Genomic DNA, 16,404 nt, shown 5'->3' with positions numbered 1-16,404 from the left:
TTTCTTTTGTTAATGTCTATAACAACCTCTATTTATAGGTCAAAATCACGTACGTGCGAAAATATTTTCGAAAATTTATGATTTTATTACTTTTTTATAAAATTGCATGATATTCTCTTGAAGTGGAAGATCAAATAATAAGTTCTTATACACCTAACCTAAAACGATAATATTAGGTATGAATTCAAATTTATTTTACTTCTAGAAACATAATTAATGCACCTATGCTTTTCTATTCATGTATCTGAGTAAAATAAGTTTTTGTTTTCTCAGAATGTATTTTCCTTAAATAGATCCTTTAGAAGACGAAATAAAGGTAAAGGATTTTTTTGCAAGTTCCATTAAATGTGTAATTTGTTCCTTCTGATGAGTTTTTACGAGAGTTAGTAATTTTTTGATTTACATTTTTTCATTTAATTGTTTACCTCTATTAAACAAAACATCATAAAGTAATTTTCGCAAAAAAAACGTTTAAAGAAAATAAATAATAATAATCATTTGAATTTTTAGTATTCTGTCTAAGCATTAAATCCATGTCACTTCATGCAATGATAAATAATTTCGTACCGACGCATTTTTACTCCCTTTTCATGAACTTCTCAGATTCAAAAAGGCAATATTAATTATTTCAGTTCATTTTAAGTCAAATAATGATAGGCCAACATTCCTCAGTTACAAATAAACGTTTTCTTGGAGATTTCTTGACGATAATGCAGGAGTTGAAGTTGATACGAAGAAAATATTTTATTATTAACATCCCCAAGAAATGTATACCCTATTCTTTTACGAATTCGGAGAAACAACACCACGATTCAGCAGCATTTTGGAATAAATATATAGCAGAGGGCACTGAATTTTAGTCATTATCAGTAATGGCTGGAATAAAACATCACATTCTTCCATTGTAAATCTATTATCGCCAAGGCGTCTTCAATTGAAATTTAAGGATAAGCCGATTGGTAATCGTTGTAAAGAGGGTTCCGGGTACCTTCGCTCATTTCGCCAGCAAATGGGGTTTCTAATGTCTTAGCATTTTTCCTACCTCTCGCAGTCGTACCTCCACTCGAAGCATTATCAAGGTCTTTGAACATGGTGAAAACTGTTGACAATGAATCTGCATAGGAAAGGGGTTTATGAGGGAAACCTCCGTACTTATGGATAGCAAAGAGTTGTGGACCGAAAATTCCCAGGAGAACTGTTAAAGCTGTTGCCATCAGTGTAGAGGGCGCAGCAATATTTCGGCTTCCTGAATCTGGTAAAAGCCAGCAAGCAATGGCCCAAGACAGGAATATCACCAAACAGGATAAAGAAGTAGCTATAAGACTCCTACTTTCTTGTTGGTTGTAAGGAATTCTGTAAAAATAATATTTTTGTTAATGAAAAATATTAGTGTAATAAAGTATCAGTATAGAGAAAATCATCTCATAAAATTTTTCAATTTGATATAACATAAGCATTTTAAAGTTTCTGTAGTACTTAGTATTCATATAACAATTTTCAAAATCGTCAATATTGTTTAAAAATCATCATCAGCTCCATTAGGTTGAAACAATATGGGGAAGGTAAAGAAAATGTGGTAAAATTTTACCAAACATGTGTGTTGTCCAGGTGCTTTGAATGCAGTGAGTTTCAACTACTTGCAAATAAAATGGATAGAAGTTCGTTCACCAGGAGTTGGCACTTGGCTCCGTCTTCATCACATGGTATCAGATGATACTATTTCGCTCTTTTTGGGAGAAGGATGTGAACAATCCTGAACAAGGTTGCTATTTGGTGATCGTTTGAGAGAAATATTTATTTCGCTATCTTTATGTGCATTTTTTTAACATTAAATATTTCATAAATTAGATGATGTTTCTCTCTTTTGAGTGAATAGTTTGTTCTTTCTGAGGCATTTTGCTGCAATATATTTAATTAGCTAGAGTAACGAAAGCTATTATAGCAGATGATAAAGCGAAGTAAGCGACTGAAAAAGATTTCACTGTTTGCGTTTGACGTGCATTAAGGGTTATCTCAATTTCAGGAGAAGAGACATTTATCCTCTTACTCCCCGGCGTTCAAATGAACTCTTCGTCCGAGGAGGTGGAGTCAAGTGCCAACTCCTGGTGAACGAACTATACACATTGGTTCAGATGAATTTGTTATTACCAAGCAAGAAAAATATAAGATTGATCCTTCAAACACTCATAGACATAAGGTTTTTTGGATACCTGATTTACACAAAAGGCTTCTTAAAAAACTCGACAAGCCAGAATGCTTCCAAGTTGCAATGAAGCCAATCACAATTTCAAATCGGATCAAAATTCGATTATTCTATAGTTTCATACTTCTTGAAAAATCCTATTTAAAACATTGGATTTCAAGAAATGAATATCTCTGATATTAAAATAACGTAACGGCCGGTGACGCCGTTTTGGGTGTTTAATTGTCTTATAGTATCCAAAAACTATAAAACTTAAGAACTGGAAATTGCCAAAGTGTATAGAAAATATACATGGAGTATAATGAAATAAAAAATACTAGGAGGATCCGCCCCCTGCTCGCTAACGCTCGCCAACCCCCAAGAATTGCTACGCAATCCTATGTGGTTCACGCCGTGAACCATGGCTCGCTAATGAGCACAATGTTCTAGCACAAAGACATAATATATTATCATCAGAGACATAGTATTTTATCATCAAAGACATAGTATTGTACTTATGTAGAAGAATTCTGCCAATGTTCTTATTGGCTTTTAAAAAAGTATATTAGCTATTTAGATTGTACATGGTGAAAAAATCAAAACATTAGCTAAATAAGAAACATATTAGCAAAATAAATTATCAAATATTGCTTCACTAATATTCTGCATTTTAAAGCGTGAAAATTCAATGCATAAATAAACGCGAAATATAAAAAAATTCAATGCATTCAATACAAACACTTAAACGTTTTTTAGACGTTTAGGTAGCTCCCAGTAGAAAAATATCAATTCAACAGCGGCCTTTTAAAGCATTCTCACTTCAATTAATTAATTAATTCCTAATTGAGTTTAAATTAAATATTGTCATGTTTTTAGTGCATGAATCTGAATTGAACAACCTGATAATGCTCACTCTGGTTATTGTTATCTGGTTGCTCACTACGTGCTCTTGAGCGCCGAATCTAATCAATTAAAAATGAAAACTGTTGCCAGCGCGAGAAAAGAGATATCATCGGTTTTATTGATACATACATACATACGTACGTATTAGCGTTTTATATAATAAGATAGATTAACATTCAATTATTAGTTTGAGAGTTCTAAACTGTTAAACAAGTAGAAAAAACACCATGTCATTTGCCAAAGGAATGCAGCTTTAGAGCTGAAATTTGACACTCTGAAAGAACCATGTTGGTTTTTAAACTTAACACGAACTCTTTTCTTTTTCATGTGGAAATTTAATGTGTTTGAAAGTTACAGTTCTAAAAGCTTTTTCGTGGTTTTTTCACCTTTTTTTGCGTAACGTAACATTTCGTTTTTATTTGCACAACTCTATCAGATTTATAAATTTGAAATTACGAAAATACGAAGAAAAAAACACATTGAATTTGATGGAATAAAAAAATATATAAGATTCAATTATTAGTTAGAGAAATATCAACTGTTATACTTGGAATATGAGAAAAAAAACTAGGTTGAAGCATCGATTGTCTGCTTAAATACAACTATGGAATTGAAATTAGACATGCTGAAAGAGCTATTTTAAAATATAAACTTATCGCGAATTTTCTTTTTCATAATTGTAATCTGTTTGAACGTTTTTGCAAATTTAAATGCTTCTTTCATGAATTTTTTTCTCTCTCGTTTTGCTCGAAATAATGATTATTTATCCATTGTTGTCAATAAATTTATATCTCTCACGGGAATTTCCTCTTGCAAGATCGTGCTTGAATTGATGTCAAAAGTAACAAGAAATAAAATAAATAAAATAAAGTAAAAAATTTAAAAAACACAGATGTTGCCAGATTTTAATCAAAATATTATAAATTTTAAAAAAATATATAAGCCACACGAGAAAGATTAGAAACGTTTGCAATTTGAACTGTTCTACAATATAAGGTTGTTGATATACATAGTAAAAAAGAGGGCTTACACAAAAGGCTTAAAAAGAATTCAAATGTTTAAAACTGTTTCAAAATTTTTTTCTATAAAATGTGTCAAAAAGAAAATGAAAGATTAGGGAATGTACCTTCTGTTTGATATTGACATGGCTGTTGCAAGCAGAAGAAGGAACGCAATGTAAACTTGCGATTGCAAAATTTCGGTTTTTCCAATGAGGCACTCAAAGGCCTCCGTTGACAGAGCAGGAGGGTGGACCAGCCACCACTGAACTTCGAGTGCTATTTGCACACCAACGACGAAGATGAGAGTCAAGATTTGATTGCATCGATTAACGCTTCCTCCGAGTCCGAGGCTGTTCTGTGCCCTCAGATACATTCCTGAAAAAAAAATCACGTATGGAATATAAAATTAAAAAAAGACGTATTGACGAGCTAAAAAATGATAAATGGTATTTTAATAAACACTAGAAAATTCAGCATTATAATAGATGTAGATATACCAGGAAGCAGTTTACAAAATATTTAATCCCCTTAAAAATTGTCTTATTTAAAGAATCAGTGGCATTAAAAATTTGTTAGGTATATATTTTTTAATGGCTCTATCTTCTCTAAGGGATTGAAGTTTTTATTTCATTAAGAACTTCAATCCCCGAGAAAAATTAAGAGGTCTTAACTATCAATAAGTCTTAGTTTATAATTACACAATATTTACAGCCAGAACTAGCAGTTTTATTTTTAATAAATTTGGTTTAACTGGGGTATGTGAAATTAATGCTTGAATGCCTGTCCTGGAACTTAACCCATTAATGCTTGATCCCGGAAAGTGGCCTTCGCAAGCACCAAGACAAAAAAAGTGGTAATTCATGTTAGTTTATACCAAGTGGATGCTTCGTTTTGTTACTTAGGTACCATTTCAGTTTTTTAAAAGCACTACGATTTGAATTTTGATCTAAATATAAATATTTAGGTTATTGATATATAGCGATAGGCAGAACTACTTTGATTTTCCAGAATAAATACTAATAATGAAACATGTGGGGTACCATTTTTTGTTTTTTTTTTAGGGGTTCAGAAGGATATGTCTCAATAAAAGGACGCTATGCAGCAGCAACATTTTTGGTATATTTTGATGAAATTTTTATTTATTTTTGAAATTAATTTATACTTTTCGGCAGGAAACAATCTTTATTACAAGTAACAAAGTTATCGTGGGGCTTAGTGAGCAATCACTGAAGAACAGAGCTTTTCTAGTTAATAAAAATTAAACAAATCATTAAGAAATAAATATCAATTTTGATATTATGATTCATTCTCTTTCTTTCTTTTTTTTAAAAAAAGCATTATTATATGTATTTAACAATAACTTTAAATTTGGAAAGTATCACAGAAAGTCAAACCTTTCAATAGGAGACATCCGTAACAGAAAGCTAAACTAACATTTGGCATCAATCTTCGAAGGCCACAAATCAATGGTGAAGGCTTCCATGTGAACAAAGCTGCTGCTAGGTACAGGCACAACAGAGCCACAAGCTGCGTTCCTGCTAAACAGCAATTGGTCTTCTTCAAAGAGCCTTCACATGCTTTGACCATAAGAAAGACCAATATGTAAAGGGTGGCAAGGATTAGGAATCCACAAACTCCAAGAACGGATAGAGCCCAGGGGCGAGCTAACCAGGCAGAAATATGACGAGTGCTGCTTGCTTTTACTCGCTTGACGTCTTCAGATGATGTGGGAGAAACTGAGGGCGAATCATCTATTCTGCGGTCAGAACGAGAAGCAGGTTCTGTAAGAAATTAAAAGATTATTTTAATCCATTTTATAGATTTTTTGCAATTATTTAATTTTGATAATAATATTATACGTAAATTGGAAAGAGTGATTATAGCTGGTATTGGAAGTGCCATTGCAGTTCGCTACAGAATGCTCATTATTGATTATATTATAGGATACTAGAGTTATGGTTCAAGAGGTACGTAAGGAAGTAGTACAGCACGTAATAGATCACTGAGATGAGTTTTCTATCTTATCTCATGACAGAGATGGAAATACTTTTAATATTTCTGCTGTCAACTATGCTGAAATATTCCAAGCTCCTACTTATGGTGTTTTGTGTGATTCAATGACTGCCGGACAGATTTGAAATAATTGCTAAAATTCGATACATTAAGAGCTTTAACGATATCGCTAACATCTCATGAAATTGAAATCAGAGTACTTCCGTGCGGGCAACAGCTAGGCGGCGAAAATATTTGGTTAATATACGAGTACTGTTTAATACTAATTAAGGTGTAAGAATTAGAATATTTAAATACTAAAATGATGAGCATTTGGTTTGGACACCATTAAAGTTTATAGGTTGTTTATATGTGTAATTTTGAAAGGTCACCAAAAGGGTCGTCAAAAGTGGCTAGTTATAAATATTTCGCAAAATTTACAGAATTTTCATACAATTTCAAATTTGATGTTTGATGAGCGGTAACCCTTATAAATCCAACCAAGATTAATAGGCTTTCGATTTAGGACAGAAGGATTTTAAATCTCTTCATGTTTCTAATCTGCCGAAAACTCAAGATCCTAGAAAAATAGAAATTATATCATTCAAATATTATTGTATTTTTTTCTATCTTTGGATTTCTTATTACTTTAAATGTCACCTTTTTTAAAAAGAAGTTTCAATGCTGTAAAAATTATTAACAATGTACTTTTATTTTCTTCCTATAATTATTTCGATTAAGTTCCAAAATCAGTCACAAAACTCAGATATGATTGGATCAATTAAAAAGAAAATTCAGACAATCTAGCATAGAAACCTAATTTGTAGAAAAATTTTACTTTTTAAAACAAATCATCAGTCTGTTTCTTTTTTATTTCAACCTCAACCCCTGTAATTGATTTTTTTCTCATTTATCTGAAATATACGATAATTAATATTTTTTAATTTCTTTCATTTTTTTCATTTAAGTCACATTTTAAAGCTATTATAAAATGCAGACACACACCTATTAAACTCGTTTTTGTCTATATTCAATTTTTGTTGTTGACGTAGGCCATTAAGACAATGGGGCTGGGAATGCTCTTGTTTTCCAGTGGCGCCATCTATGGTCAAGAATTCGACCCCTGCCACACTCATACGTCCTGCCCATTTATAAGGCGGACCCATTCACATATCCATTCATTCATCCCCACATCGTAGTTTGACCTGAACCAGAGAACGATCTGTCTCCAGTCCAGTACCCCCAGAGGTTTAATTTGTTATGGAAACATGGAGGACTTTGTGATTCGATATTCTTTAAAATTCGATATTGTTTTCAATATTCTTTTAAAAAAATAGAATTTAAACTTAAAATTGGAAAGAAAAATAATAAAAAATTAAAAATATTTATTAAGGATGGTAAACATGATGCTTAAGAATTGTAAAGTAAGATAATATAAGTAAAATATTATTATAATATAAATAAACGATAATATTAATGTAAATAAAAACACTTGATTACGATCTCTCACCTGCTCTATAAGCATCATTATTTTTCGGTTCCTCGTGACTTGTAAGTGAGATGGAACGAAAGTTAGAGGAAGATGAATCAACAGAAGGACCGCTATATGCGGGACCAACAATCAAATTCTTTTCCACACCACCTTCATTTTTAAGAGTACTATTGATGTCATGGGTGAGAACTTGAAGACCTTCATCATCATTTAATGCAATCACAAGATCGGTATCTGTATCCAGTGCAGTTGTAGTTGCTTTTGATATTTTCCTTCGTTTATTCTAGAAGGATTAGTTAAGTATAAGAATCAATAATCTAGTTTGATTTCGATACATTAAAATTCCTATTAGTTAATTCAAGAGTAATATATTTTGGTTCAGTATCGGATACAAATTTGATTTCTATTCTAAATGTTGACATTCATAACTTTGGAGGTTTGAAAACAAGAAGTTAAGATGTTTTTTTCTTCTGATAATCACCCTTAGGCTAATTTACATGGTTAAATAAGATCATAACATTTATTAAATAAGGAAATATGTGTTATTCTGAAACTCTGGAACAATATGTACAATTTTATATGGTATGCAAAAGATTTCGTGCACATACCATAAACTATAGCTAATTAACGAGTGAAATTCCTCAAATTCAAACTCGAGTTACATATTATTCAACTTCATTTTAAGAAAATGAAAAAAATATGCGTTCGTTGAAATATTTCTATAAATGCAAAAAGCGTTAAATAAAACATTTTGAGCGTATAGAAGATTTTTATAAATTTTTTAAGACATTTTTAGGCAAAAAGTTTTAAAACTTAAAACTTTCTGCAGTTAATAAACAGATACTTTATGCTTAGAGAAGTTTGAACAGCCTTTTTTACTTTTATCACCGTTAGCGAGCAACTTATTCAGATAAAGGAATTTTTGTTTAGACTATACATCTTTATGCCTTTTAAATTTTAACCATGTCATTTTTTTTACAAATACAAGCTCATTGAACACAATTTCATTAAGCAATGGATTCTACATTGTTTTTTAACGATACAGCTGTCTAAAAAAAAGGAAACTTTTGAGTAAAAGATGAGAACAAATCGGGTTTCAATTCCTGCAAAACACGGTGAGAAGTATCAAAGAAAACCTCTCATGGTTCAATCTATTCAGATAAAGGAATTTTTGTTTACACTATACAACTTTATGTCTTTGAAATTTTAACCATGTCTTATTTTTTTAACAAATACAATCTTATTGACCACAAGGTCATTAAGCAATGAATTCCATATTGCTTTTTAACGATACAGCTGTCTAAATAAAGGAAACTTTTGAGAAAAATATGAGAACAAACCAAGCTTCAATTTCTGCAAAACACGGTGAGAAGTATCAAAGAAAACCTCTCATGGTTCGCCCTATAAAAACGGTACCTATGATCTATGATCTGTGTGAACTCTGGACATTTATATGTCAACATTGTGGTTAATACGGACTATGTGTGGTTTTAGAATCAACAAATCATCAGCAGAAATTGACTTGGGATTGCCTATTCTTAGACAGAAAAACCTTAAAGAGATTTTTTATGTTTTTCATAAAATTAATTCATGGCCAACGAAATTGATCCATTTAAGAAGCAGTAAAAAAGTTATATAGAAGATTTTCTGCCAAGATGGAAGTCTGGGACATTATGTTTCTTGAGCTTAATCTTTCTTTCAAAAGCTAATATCTTTTGATACAGTCAGCTACTATAAATGACGATATTTTGCTGAAAATCATAGTTTAATGGAATTTAATTAGATGAAGCAATCAGATTATAAGGCAAATAAAAATTAAAATCAATTTTCGGTACTCAAAATATAATTTTAGAAAAATAATACCTAACAATAAAAAAAAGAAGGAATATTTACAAACGTATGCTAAGATCAAGAGGAAGAACAGTTTAAGTTTATTCTTCTAAAAAATAATGATTGGATCACCTTCTATTGCATTATGAGAACTATTTCGTTTTGACAAATCAATAAAATTAGAAATTTATTTTTCCCGAGAGTTATTACACATTGAAGACGAGCTGTGCTGTGGGAAAAAAAAAACTTTTTTTTTTCACAGACGCAAAATCATTTTTTCTCCGAACTGCTTTTATGAACATAAACCGTTCTTCCACTGCAGTATTCATAAATAAAAGCCCTAGAGATATTCTAAAGCGTTTCAGAATCAAATGAGAAAAAGCATTTTAAGTTTAACCTTGTAGAAAAAAAAAGTTCTGTAAATTTAGCAACGGCTACATATAAAAATATATTTTAAACAAGATAAGTACGCTACATATCAAAAATTTTGAAATTAGTAAATGAAACACAACAAACTTTTTTAGCTGCCTCCTCTGCGCTGGAATCTAAAATGTCCCATTTTGCCAGATCTTGCTCAGGCTGCAAAGTAGTTATATCCTGGGGTAAGAGTTCGGTAGAGTTAAGTTTCATGATTGAATCGAAAAAGGTGATATCATCCGATTTCATCGATGTTTCGGATCTATTGTCTGACTCCGAAGATTCAGATGTGGAAAGTGGCTTTATGAATACGAAATCTTTGAAAGGCATCAGAACATTGTGATCAACTGTTAAGCCATCTTCGTCACTGTAGTATCCAACCTAAAAATGATAAAGTGACTTACAGAAAAACCTCACAAATGAAAAGCTTAATGGTAGGTTCTTTGATCGATAGTTAAAAATGTATAGAGATGACTTCACTGGGCACCTATAGTTTTATGTTCTTAGCAGTTCAAAAGAATATATGGGTGATTCTTCTTAAACATGACAATTCGGACCAAAAAATTTCTTCAAATTTGAAGTCTTAAAAATAACCTAAAATTTTTTTTGTATACTTCTTTAGTTACACTTATTAATATCTTACAGACAGCAGTGTAGTTTATTGACATTTTCTCGAGAAAAAAAAATCGAAATTCACCAAATCTTGAATGCCAGGAAAACGACATATTAGCTTAGAAGTTTAAAAAACAGTCATTTTAAGTTAATAGAAAGTAATTCAACTTAAGCCTTTATGTTAGATGGACCATAAGTTGCCTGAATTAATTCTTTTTATCCACTGTAGAAAGAATGAATTTTTTTTTGTTGCTGATATGCACAGAATAAAAATGTGTATATAAATCAATCATTAAATAAATAAATAACTTTGATTACATCCAACCATATTACAATCTTACATAAACTTGGTATTAGGTTAATATTTGCTTTTCCTCCTTACAGTATTAGCAGTTAAAAAAATTTTTTGGTAACACTTCAATGGAATTCATAAGCCACTGGAATTCATAAGCCAGGATAATGACAAATTCGCTATTTTATAGCATATAACTTTACTTTAATTTAATATTTTGGCCTAAGACGCTTGCATTCTGCAGAAAACAATAGGATTTCTTAAAATAACTCAGATAAATCTATGTAGTTTGTGTTATTAATGATTTCAAGAAGCCAGGAAAATGACAACACAAAAACTGGACAAATTGCCAAAAATTTGCCAATTTTGTCATTTAAAACTTGTTTATAAACCACTAAATAAAAGTAGCCACGAAAATGACAGATTTTCTTGGGACAAGCAAATTATTGACAGAAAAAATTATTTTAAACGAAGTTTTTGTAAATAATTCTCTCTGCGTTTATTCTAGAAATGTTTACACCGGTTGAGATAAAAAAAAAATTCGAAACTGAAAAATTTATGAGAAGTTTTGAAGCTAGTTATTATCGGAAACATAACTATACAAAACATTCAATGCTAGTACAAAGTCATTTTAAAATGCCAACAACAATGCAATTTATTATTTTTTTTAAAAAAAAAGTTCTTTTAATATTATAGTATTAGATCTTGGAGCAAGGGACAGTGAATCATATTTCGTGAGAATCACCCATATATTAGTTAGCATACTGCGTTTTGCAGCAGTGCTGATTTTATTTGTCATAAGCTTATCAAAAGCGAAAATGATATTAAAATTATACTTACAAACCACGATCACTGATTAAAAACATGTGGTACTTACATCAATGACTTCTCCATAGTTTGCGAATCCTCTGAGGGCATAATGCACAGAGGCTAGGGTTCCAGAAGCTTCAAACTTCAGCCTGGTCCCTTTAAGGCTCTCTGTATCAAGTTGCACCACGTGATCCAGATTGAAAGCTGCTCGAGCAACATAAGCACTTAAGGTTCTTCTCAAGTAAAGAAGGCAATCTGTACCTCTTCGGCAAGAGCGTTTCTGAACAGTCTTTAGGGCAGCAGCCAGAGTCCAAACAGCTTTTACAGTTGAAGATACATCAGCTGGAACAAATAGTTTATGTTCCTTTTGTTCATTCATCGGGTTGCTCCAACTGGTGTTGCCCATAGAATCGTCCGATGTGGAATAAAAATTGGTAAGAAGTTGGTCGTCTGAAATTCAAGGAGAAAATAAATTAAAGATCAATAGTAATTTCATAGCTTTAGTATAAAATAATTAATGTTGTATTAATTTAATGATTATTTAATGAAATATTGTAGATGGCTAGCATCAAGAGGATAATAAGAAATATTCATGAAATTTGCATAACATTTTAGAAATCGCCAAACCATTCTAAATTATAACAAAATTTAATTATAATATAAAATTTTGATTGCTCGAAAACTTCGAAAAATTCTTCAATTTTACTTTTGACCACATAAATTAAATAAATAAATAAAAATAGCGTAAAGAACGAGTTTATCACAAATAATTCAGAAATACACAGTGTCAGAATTAACATAAATATTGATACTGTTAATACAACTATAAGTGAAAAGATTTTTATTTCGGCACTGTAGTATGAGTTAAAATTCAGTTTCTCTATTTAAGTTCTGTCACATTATAATAAAAAACATACATAGAGATATTTTCTGCAAAAATTAAAATAGGATCAATATTTATGACTTCAATACTTAGGAAGCTTGAAAAACGAACTTCTATTTTTAATTTTAAAAACCTTATTTTCGTGTGAGTCAGCCATACTAGCCTATGTACAAAATATCTTACTACCAAGTTTCATAAAAATTTAGTGATGTATTAATTCGAACACTTATTTAATTATATGTATTTTAAGATATCCTCGATGTTAATTAATTTATTTGTATAGTTAATTAATTTAATTAGTTTATTGTTAATTAATTTATTTGTGTCTCATAGAAAATTAATTTATTTGTTTTTTTAAATTTTGGTTTGAAACACGATACGATGATGAACAAATATTGCACAAAATGATTTCAAAATATACAGTATCAATTGAAAGAAGTTTTTTGATAAAGTTATTCAAATTTAAAGATTTTTTTCTTGGCACTGTAAAAAAAATTAGTCGTAAAAATATAATACCACACACAAATTACTAATGAAATGAATGACAAGCATATGACTTCAAGGGTAAACACGATAAGTGCCATTGAAGCCTTATGTATATATATATATATATNTATATATATATATATATATATATATATATATATATATATATATATATATATATATATATATATATATATATATATATATATATATATATATATATATATATATATATATATATATATATATATATATATATATATATATATATATATATATATATATATATATATATATATATATATATATATATATATATATATATATATATATATATATATATATATATATATATATATATATATATATATATATATATATATATATATATATATATATATATATATATATATATATATATATATATATATATATATATATATATATATATATATATATATATATATATATATATATATATATATATATATATATATATATATATATATATATATATATATATATATATATATATATATATATATATATATATATATATATATATATATATATATATATATATATATATATATATATATATATATATATATATATATATATATATATATATATATATATATATATATATATATATATATATATATATATATATATATATATATATATATATATATATATATATATATATATATATATATATATATATATATATATATATATATATATATATATATATATATATATATATATATATATATATATATATATATATATATATATATATATATATATATATATATATATATATATATATATATATATATATATATATATATATATATATATATATATATATATATATATATATATATATATATATATATATATATATATATATATATATATATATATATATATATATATATATATATATATATATATATATATATATATATATATATATATATATATATATATATATATATATATATATATATATATATATATATATATATATATATATATATATATATATATATATATATATATATATATATATATATATATATATATATATATATATATATATATATATATATATATATATATATATATATATATATATATATATATATATATATATATATATATATATATATATATATATATATATATATATATATATATATATATATATATATATATATATATATATATATATATATATATATATATATATATATATATATATATATATATATATATATATATATATATATATATATATATATATATATATATATATATATATATATATATATATATATATATATATATATATATATATATATATATATATATATATATATATATATATATATATATATATATATATATATATATATATATATATATATATATATATATATATATATATATATATATATATATATATATATATATATATATATATATATATATATATATATATATATATATATATATATATATATATATATATATATATATATATATATATATATATATATATATATATATATATATATATATATATATATATATATATATATATATATATATATATATATATATATATATATATATATATATATATATATATATATATATATCAGATGTTCTTTTCTTTTCTTTAATTAACACAGAAAGTAGCAAAACACAACTTGTATATTTCTAACAATGTATTAATGTATTAGGGGGACCGGAAAGTAGTGTCGTTTCGGTGCATTTGATATTTGTTATCAAGCTTATTTTAAATCAATAATGTATTCACTTTCGTAAGCAACATACCTTCTATGCCAGAGCAAAAATAAATCGAAAAAAATGAATTGGTTTTTAAGATTAACGAATATTTAATGCTCTGAAACGACATTACTTTTCAGTCCCCCTAATATATCTGTTAAGTCTGCAAAGGAAATCTCACATAATATTTCAGAAGCAAAACTCAGCAATCCTTTTTTTTCTGTTTCAATTGAAAATAACAAAACTTATTTTCAATTCCTGTAAATAACGAAAAAGTAAACGAACATATACGATGTCTCGAACAAAATTCCTTTTTACTTAAAAGAAACCTAAGTTCTTGCCTGGCTGTAACATTGCCTATATATTAAGTCAGAAACAGAAATCCCAGATACATTACTCAATTGCAAAGCTCCTTAGGAGCCAACCCGCCTCTTTTTGTTTTTACACTACTTTAAAATAACAATAACTTTTGCAACCAAACTTATTTCCACTTCCTGCATTTAGAAAAAAAGATCAAACATAAATTATTATTTTACGGTTACAGAGCTTGACTATAAGTCTATATCAAAAGACTTAAAGGAGAAAATAACTTATTAAATTTTGTAGCTGAGCTACTCTTATATTCTATCTATAGTTACCATTTTCAGCTGCATGAGTTTTGTTAACGAGCTGCATGAACTCAATCAGCAATGGATGATATTTTATGGTATCTTCATCCAGCAGTTGTTGAAAATATTCATCGAATTCTGGAATATCCGTTGATTGTGGAGACAGCAACAAAACCTAAAAAAGAAAACACAAAATGTGTTTCGTGGATAATTTCTTTTTGATAAAATCATCAAGATATATTTTCATATCCATACAACACTGTTTTAAATATTTAGTGTGTATATTGTACATAAAAGTGTTAAATTTATGCATATTGAGAAGACCATTCTAATGTAAGTTTTCAGAAGCCTCTAAGAACAAAGAAAGAAAAGTATGGTCAAAGCTATCGGAATATGGCAAAATTTACCGGGTTTCTGGGTCAACAAGAGCACCAAGAAGCTAGGCAATTTTTACCGAAGTACTTTAGTACTGATTTTGATAAAATTAGCAATAAAATATGGTTTTATATAATGTTATAAAACATGGTAAATGTGGTAAAACTGGGAAATTTTATGATGATTTCTTTTTTCATTTTTAACTAAATGCGTTGTAAGAAGTATAATTTAAAAAAACAAGAATTTCCGGTAAGCCGTTACCATAAGAAAGGAAAAAATTTCAAATAAATTTTTTAAATGGCATATAATATAACATATATCTTGGATTTATTAACCGGAATTATGGTTTGTTTGTTTTTACCAGAAATGTCAGTACCATAGAGTACTGTAATTTTACGAGATTTCTTTTCCGCGCACGAGGAAAGAATCGTATTAATATTTAAGTGACGGAAAAACTAAAACATAATCAAAAGTTGATGAATCATTACAAAATTATGTTACAGTAAAGAGAATGGAGGGTTAAAATCATCCTTCTCTTTCTTAATCAACGAATTATTATTTCCCGAATGTTTTGACTTCTGTATGATTTATCTCTGTAATAATACGTCATATTTTGTTTATTCTCGTTTTCCTAATTTGAATACTGCATTGATGCATATAATATACAAGTATTAAACTATATATCCTTCATTTTTGATAATCTTTTATTTTTATGACT

The 16,404-nt window shown here is 27.6% G+C and overlaps 1 protein-coding gene across 2 annotated transcripts in view; it reads right to left on the bottom strand.

Moving 5' to 3' along the window:
• The window catches only part of LOC107452380 (metabotropic glutamate receptor 3), a 97,271-nt gene continuing 80,867 nt past the window's right edge, over positions 1 to 16,404 (bottom strand). For both annotated transcript variants that reach the window (XM_071177668.1, XM_071177669.1), the window contains exons 7-13: positions 15,342 to 15,486; positions 11,599 to 11,981; positions 9,917 to 10,198; positions 7,589 to 7,853; positions 5,481 to 5,867; positions 4,212 to 4,461; positions 1 to 1,353 (exon numbers count right to left, since the gene is read on the bottom strand). In XM_071177668.1, the coding sequence (XP_071033769.1) occupies positions 942 to 1,353; positions 4,212 to 4,461; positions 5,481 to 5,867; positions 7,589 to 7,853; positions 9,917 to 10,198; positions 11,599 to 11,981; positions 15,342 to 15,486 (2,124 nt within the window). In that variant the 3' untranslated portion in view covers positions 1 to 941. The remainder of the gene's footprint in view (positions 1,354 to 4,211; positions 4,462 to 5,480; positions 5,868 to 7,588; positions 7,854 to 9,916; positions 10,199 to 11,598; positions 11,982 to 15,341; positions 15,487 to 16,404) is intronic.

The sequence above is a fragment of the Parasteatoda tepidariorum genome, chromosome 2 (assembly GCF_043381705.1).
Source record: "Parasteatoda tepidariorum isolate YZ-2023 chromosome 2, CAS_Ptep_4.0, whole genome shotgun sequence".
NCBI classification, from domain to species: domain Eukaryota; kingdom Metazoa; phylum Arthropoda; class Arachnida; order Araneae; family Theridiidae; genus Parasteatoda; species Parasteatoda tepidariorum.
The sequence above is the reverse complement of the archived record's forward strand: the minus strand, read 5'-3'. Positions and strand labels throughout refer to the sequence as shown.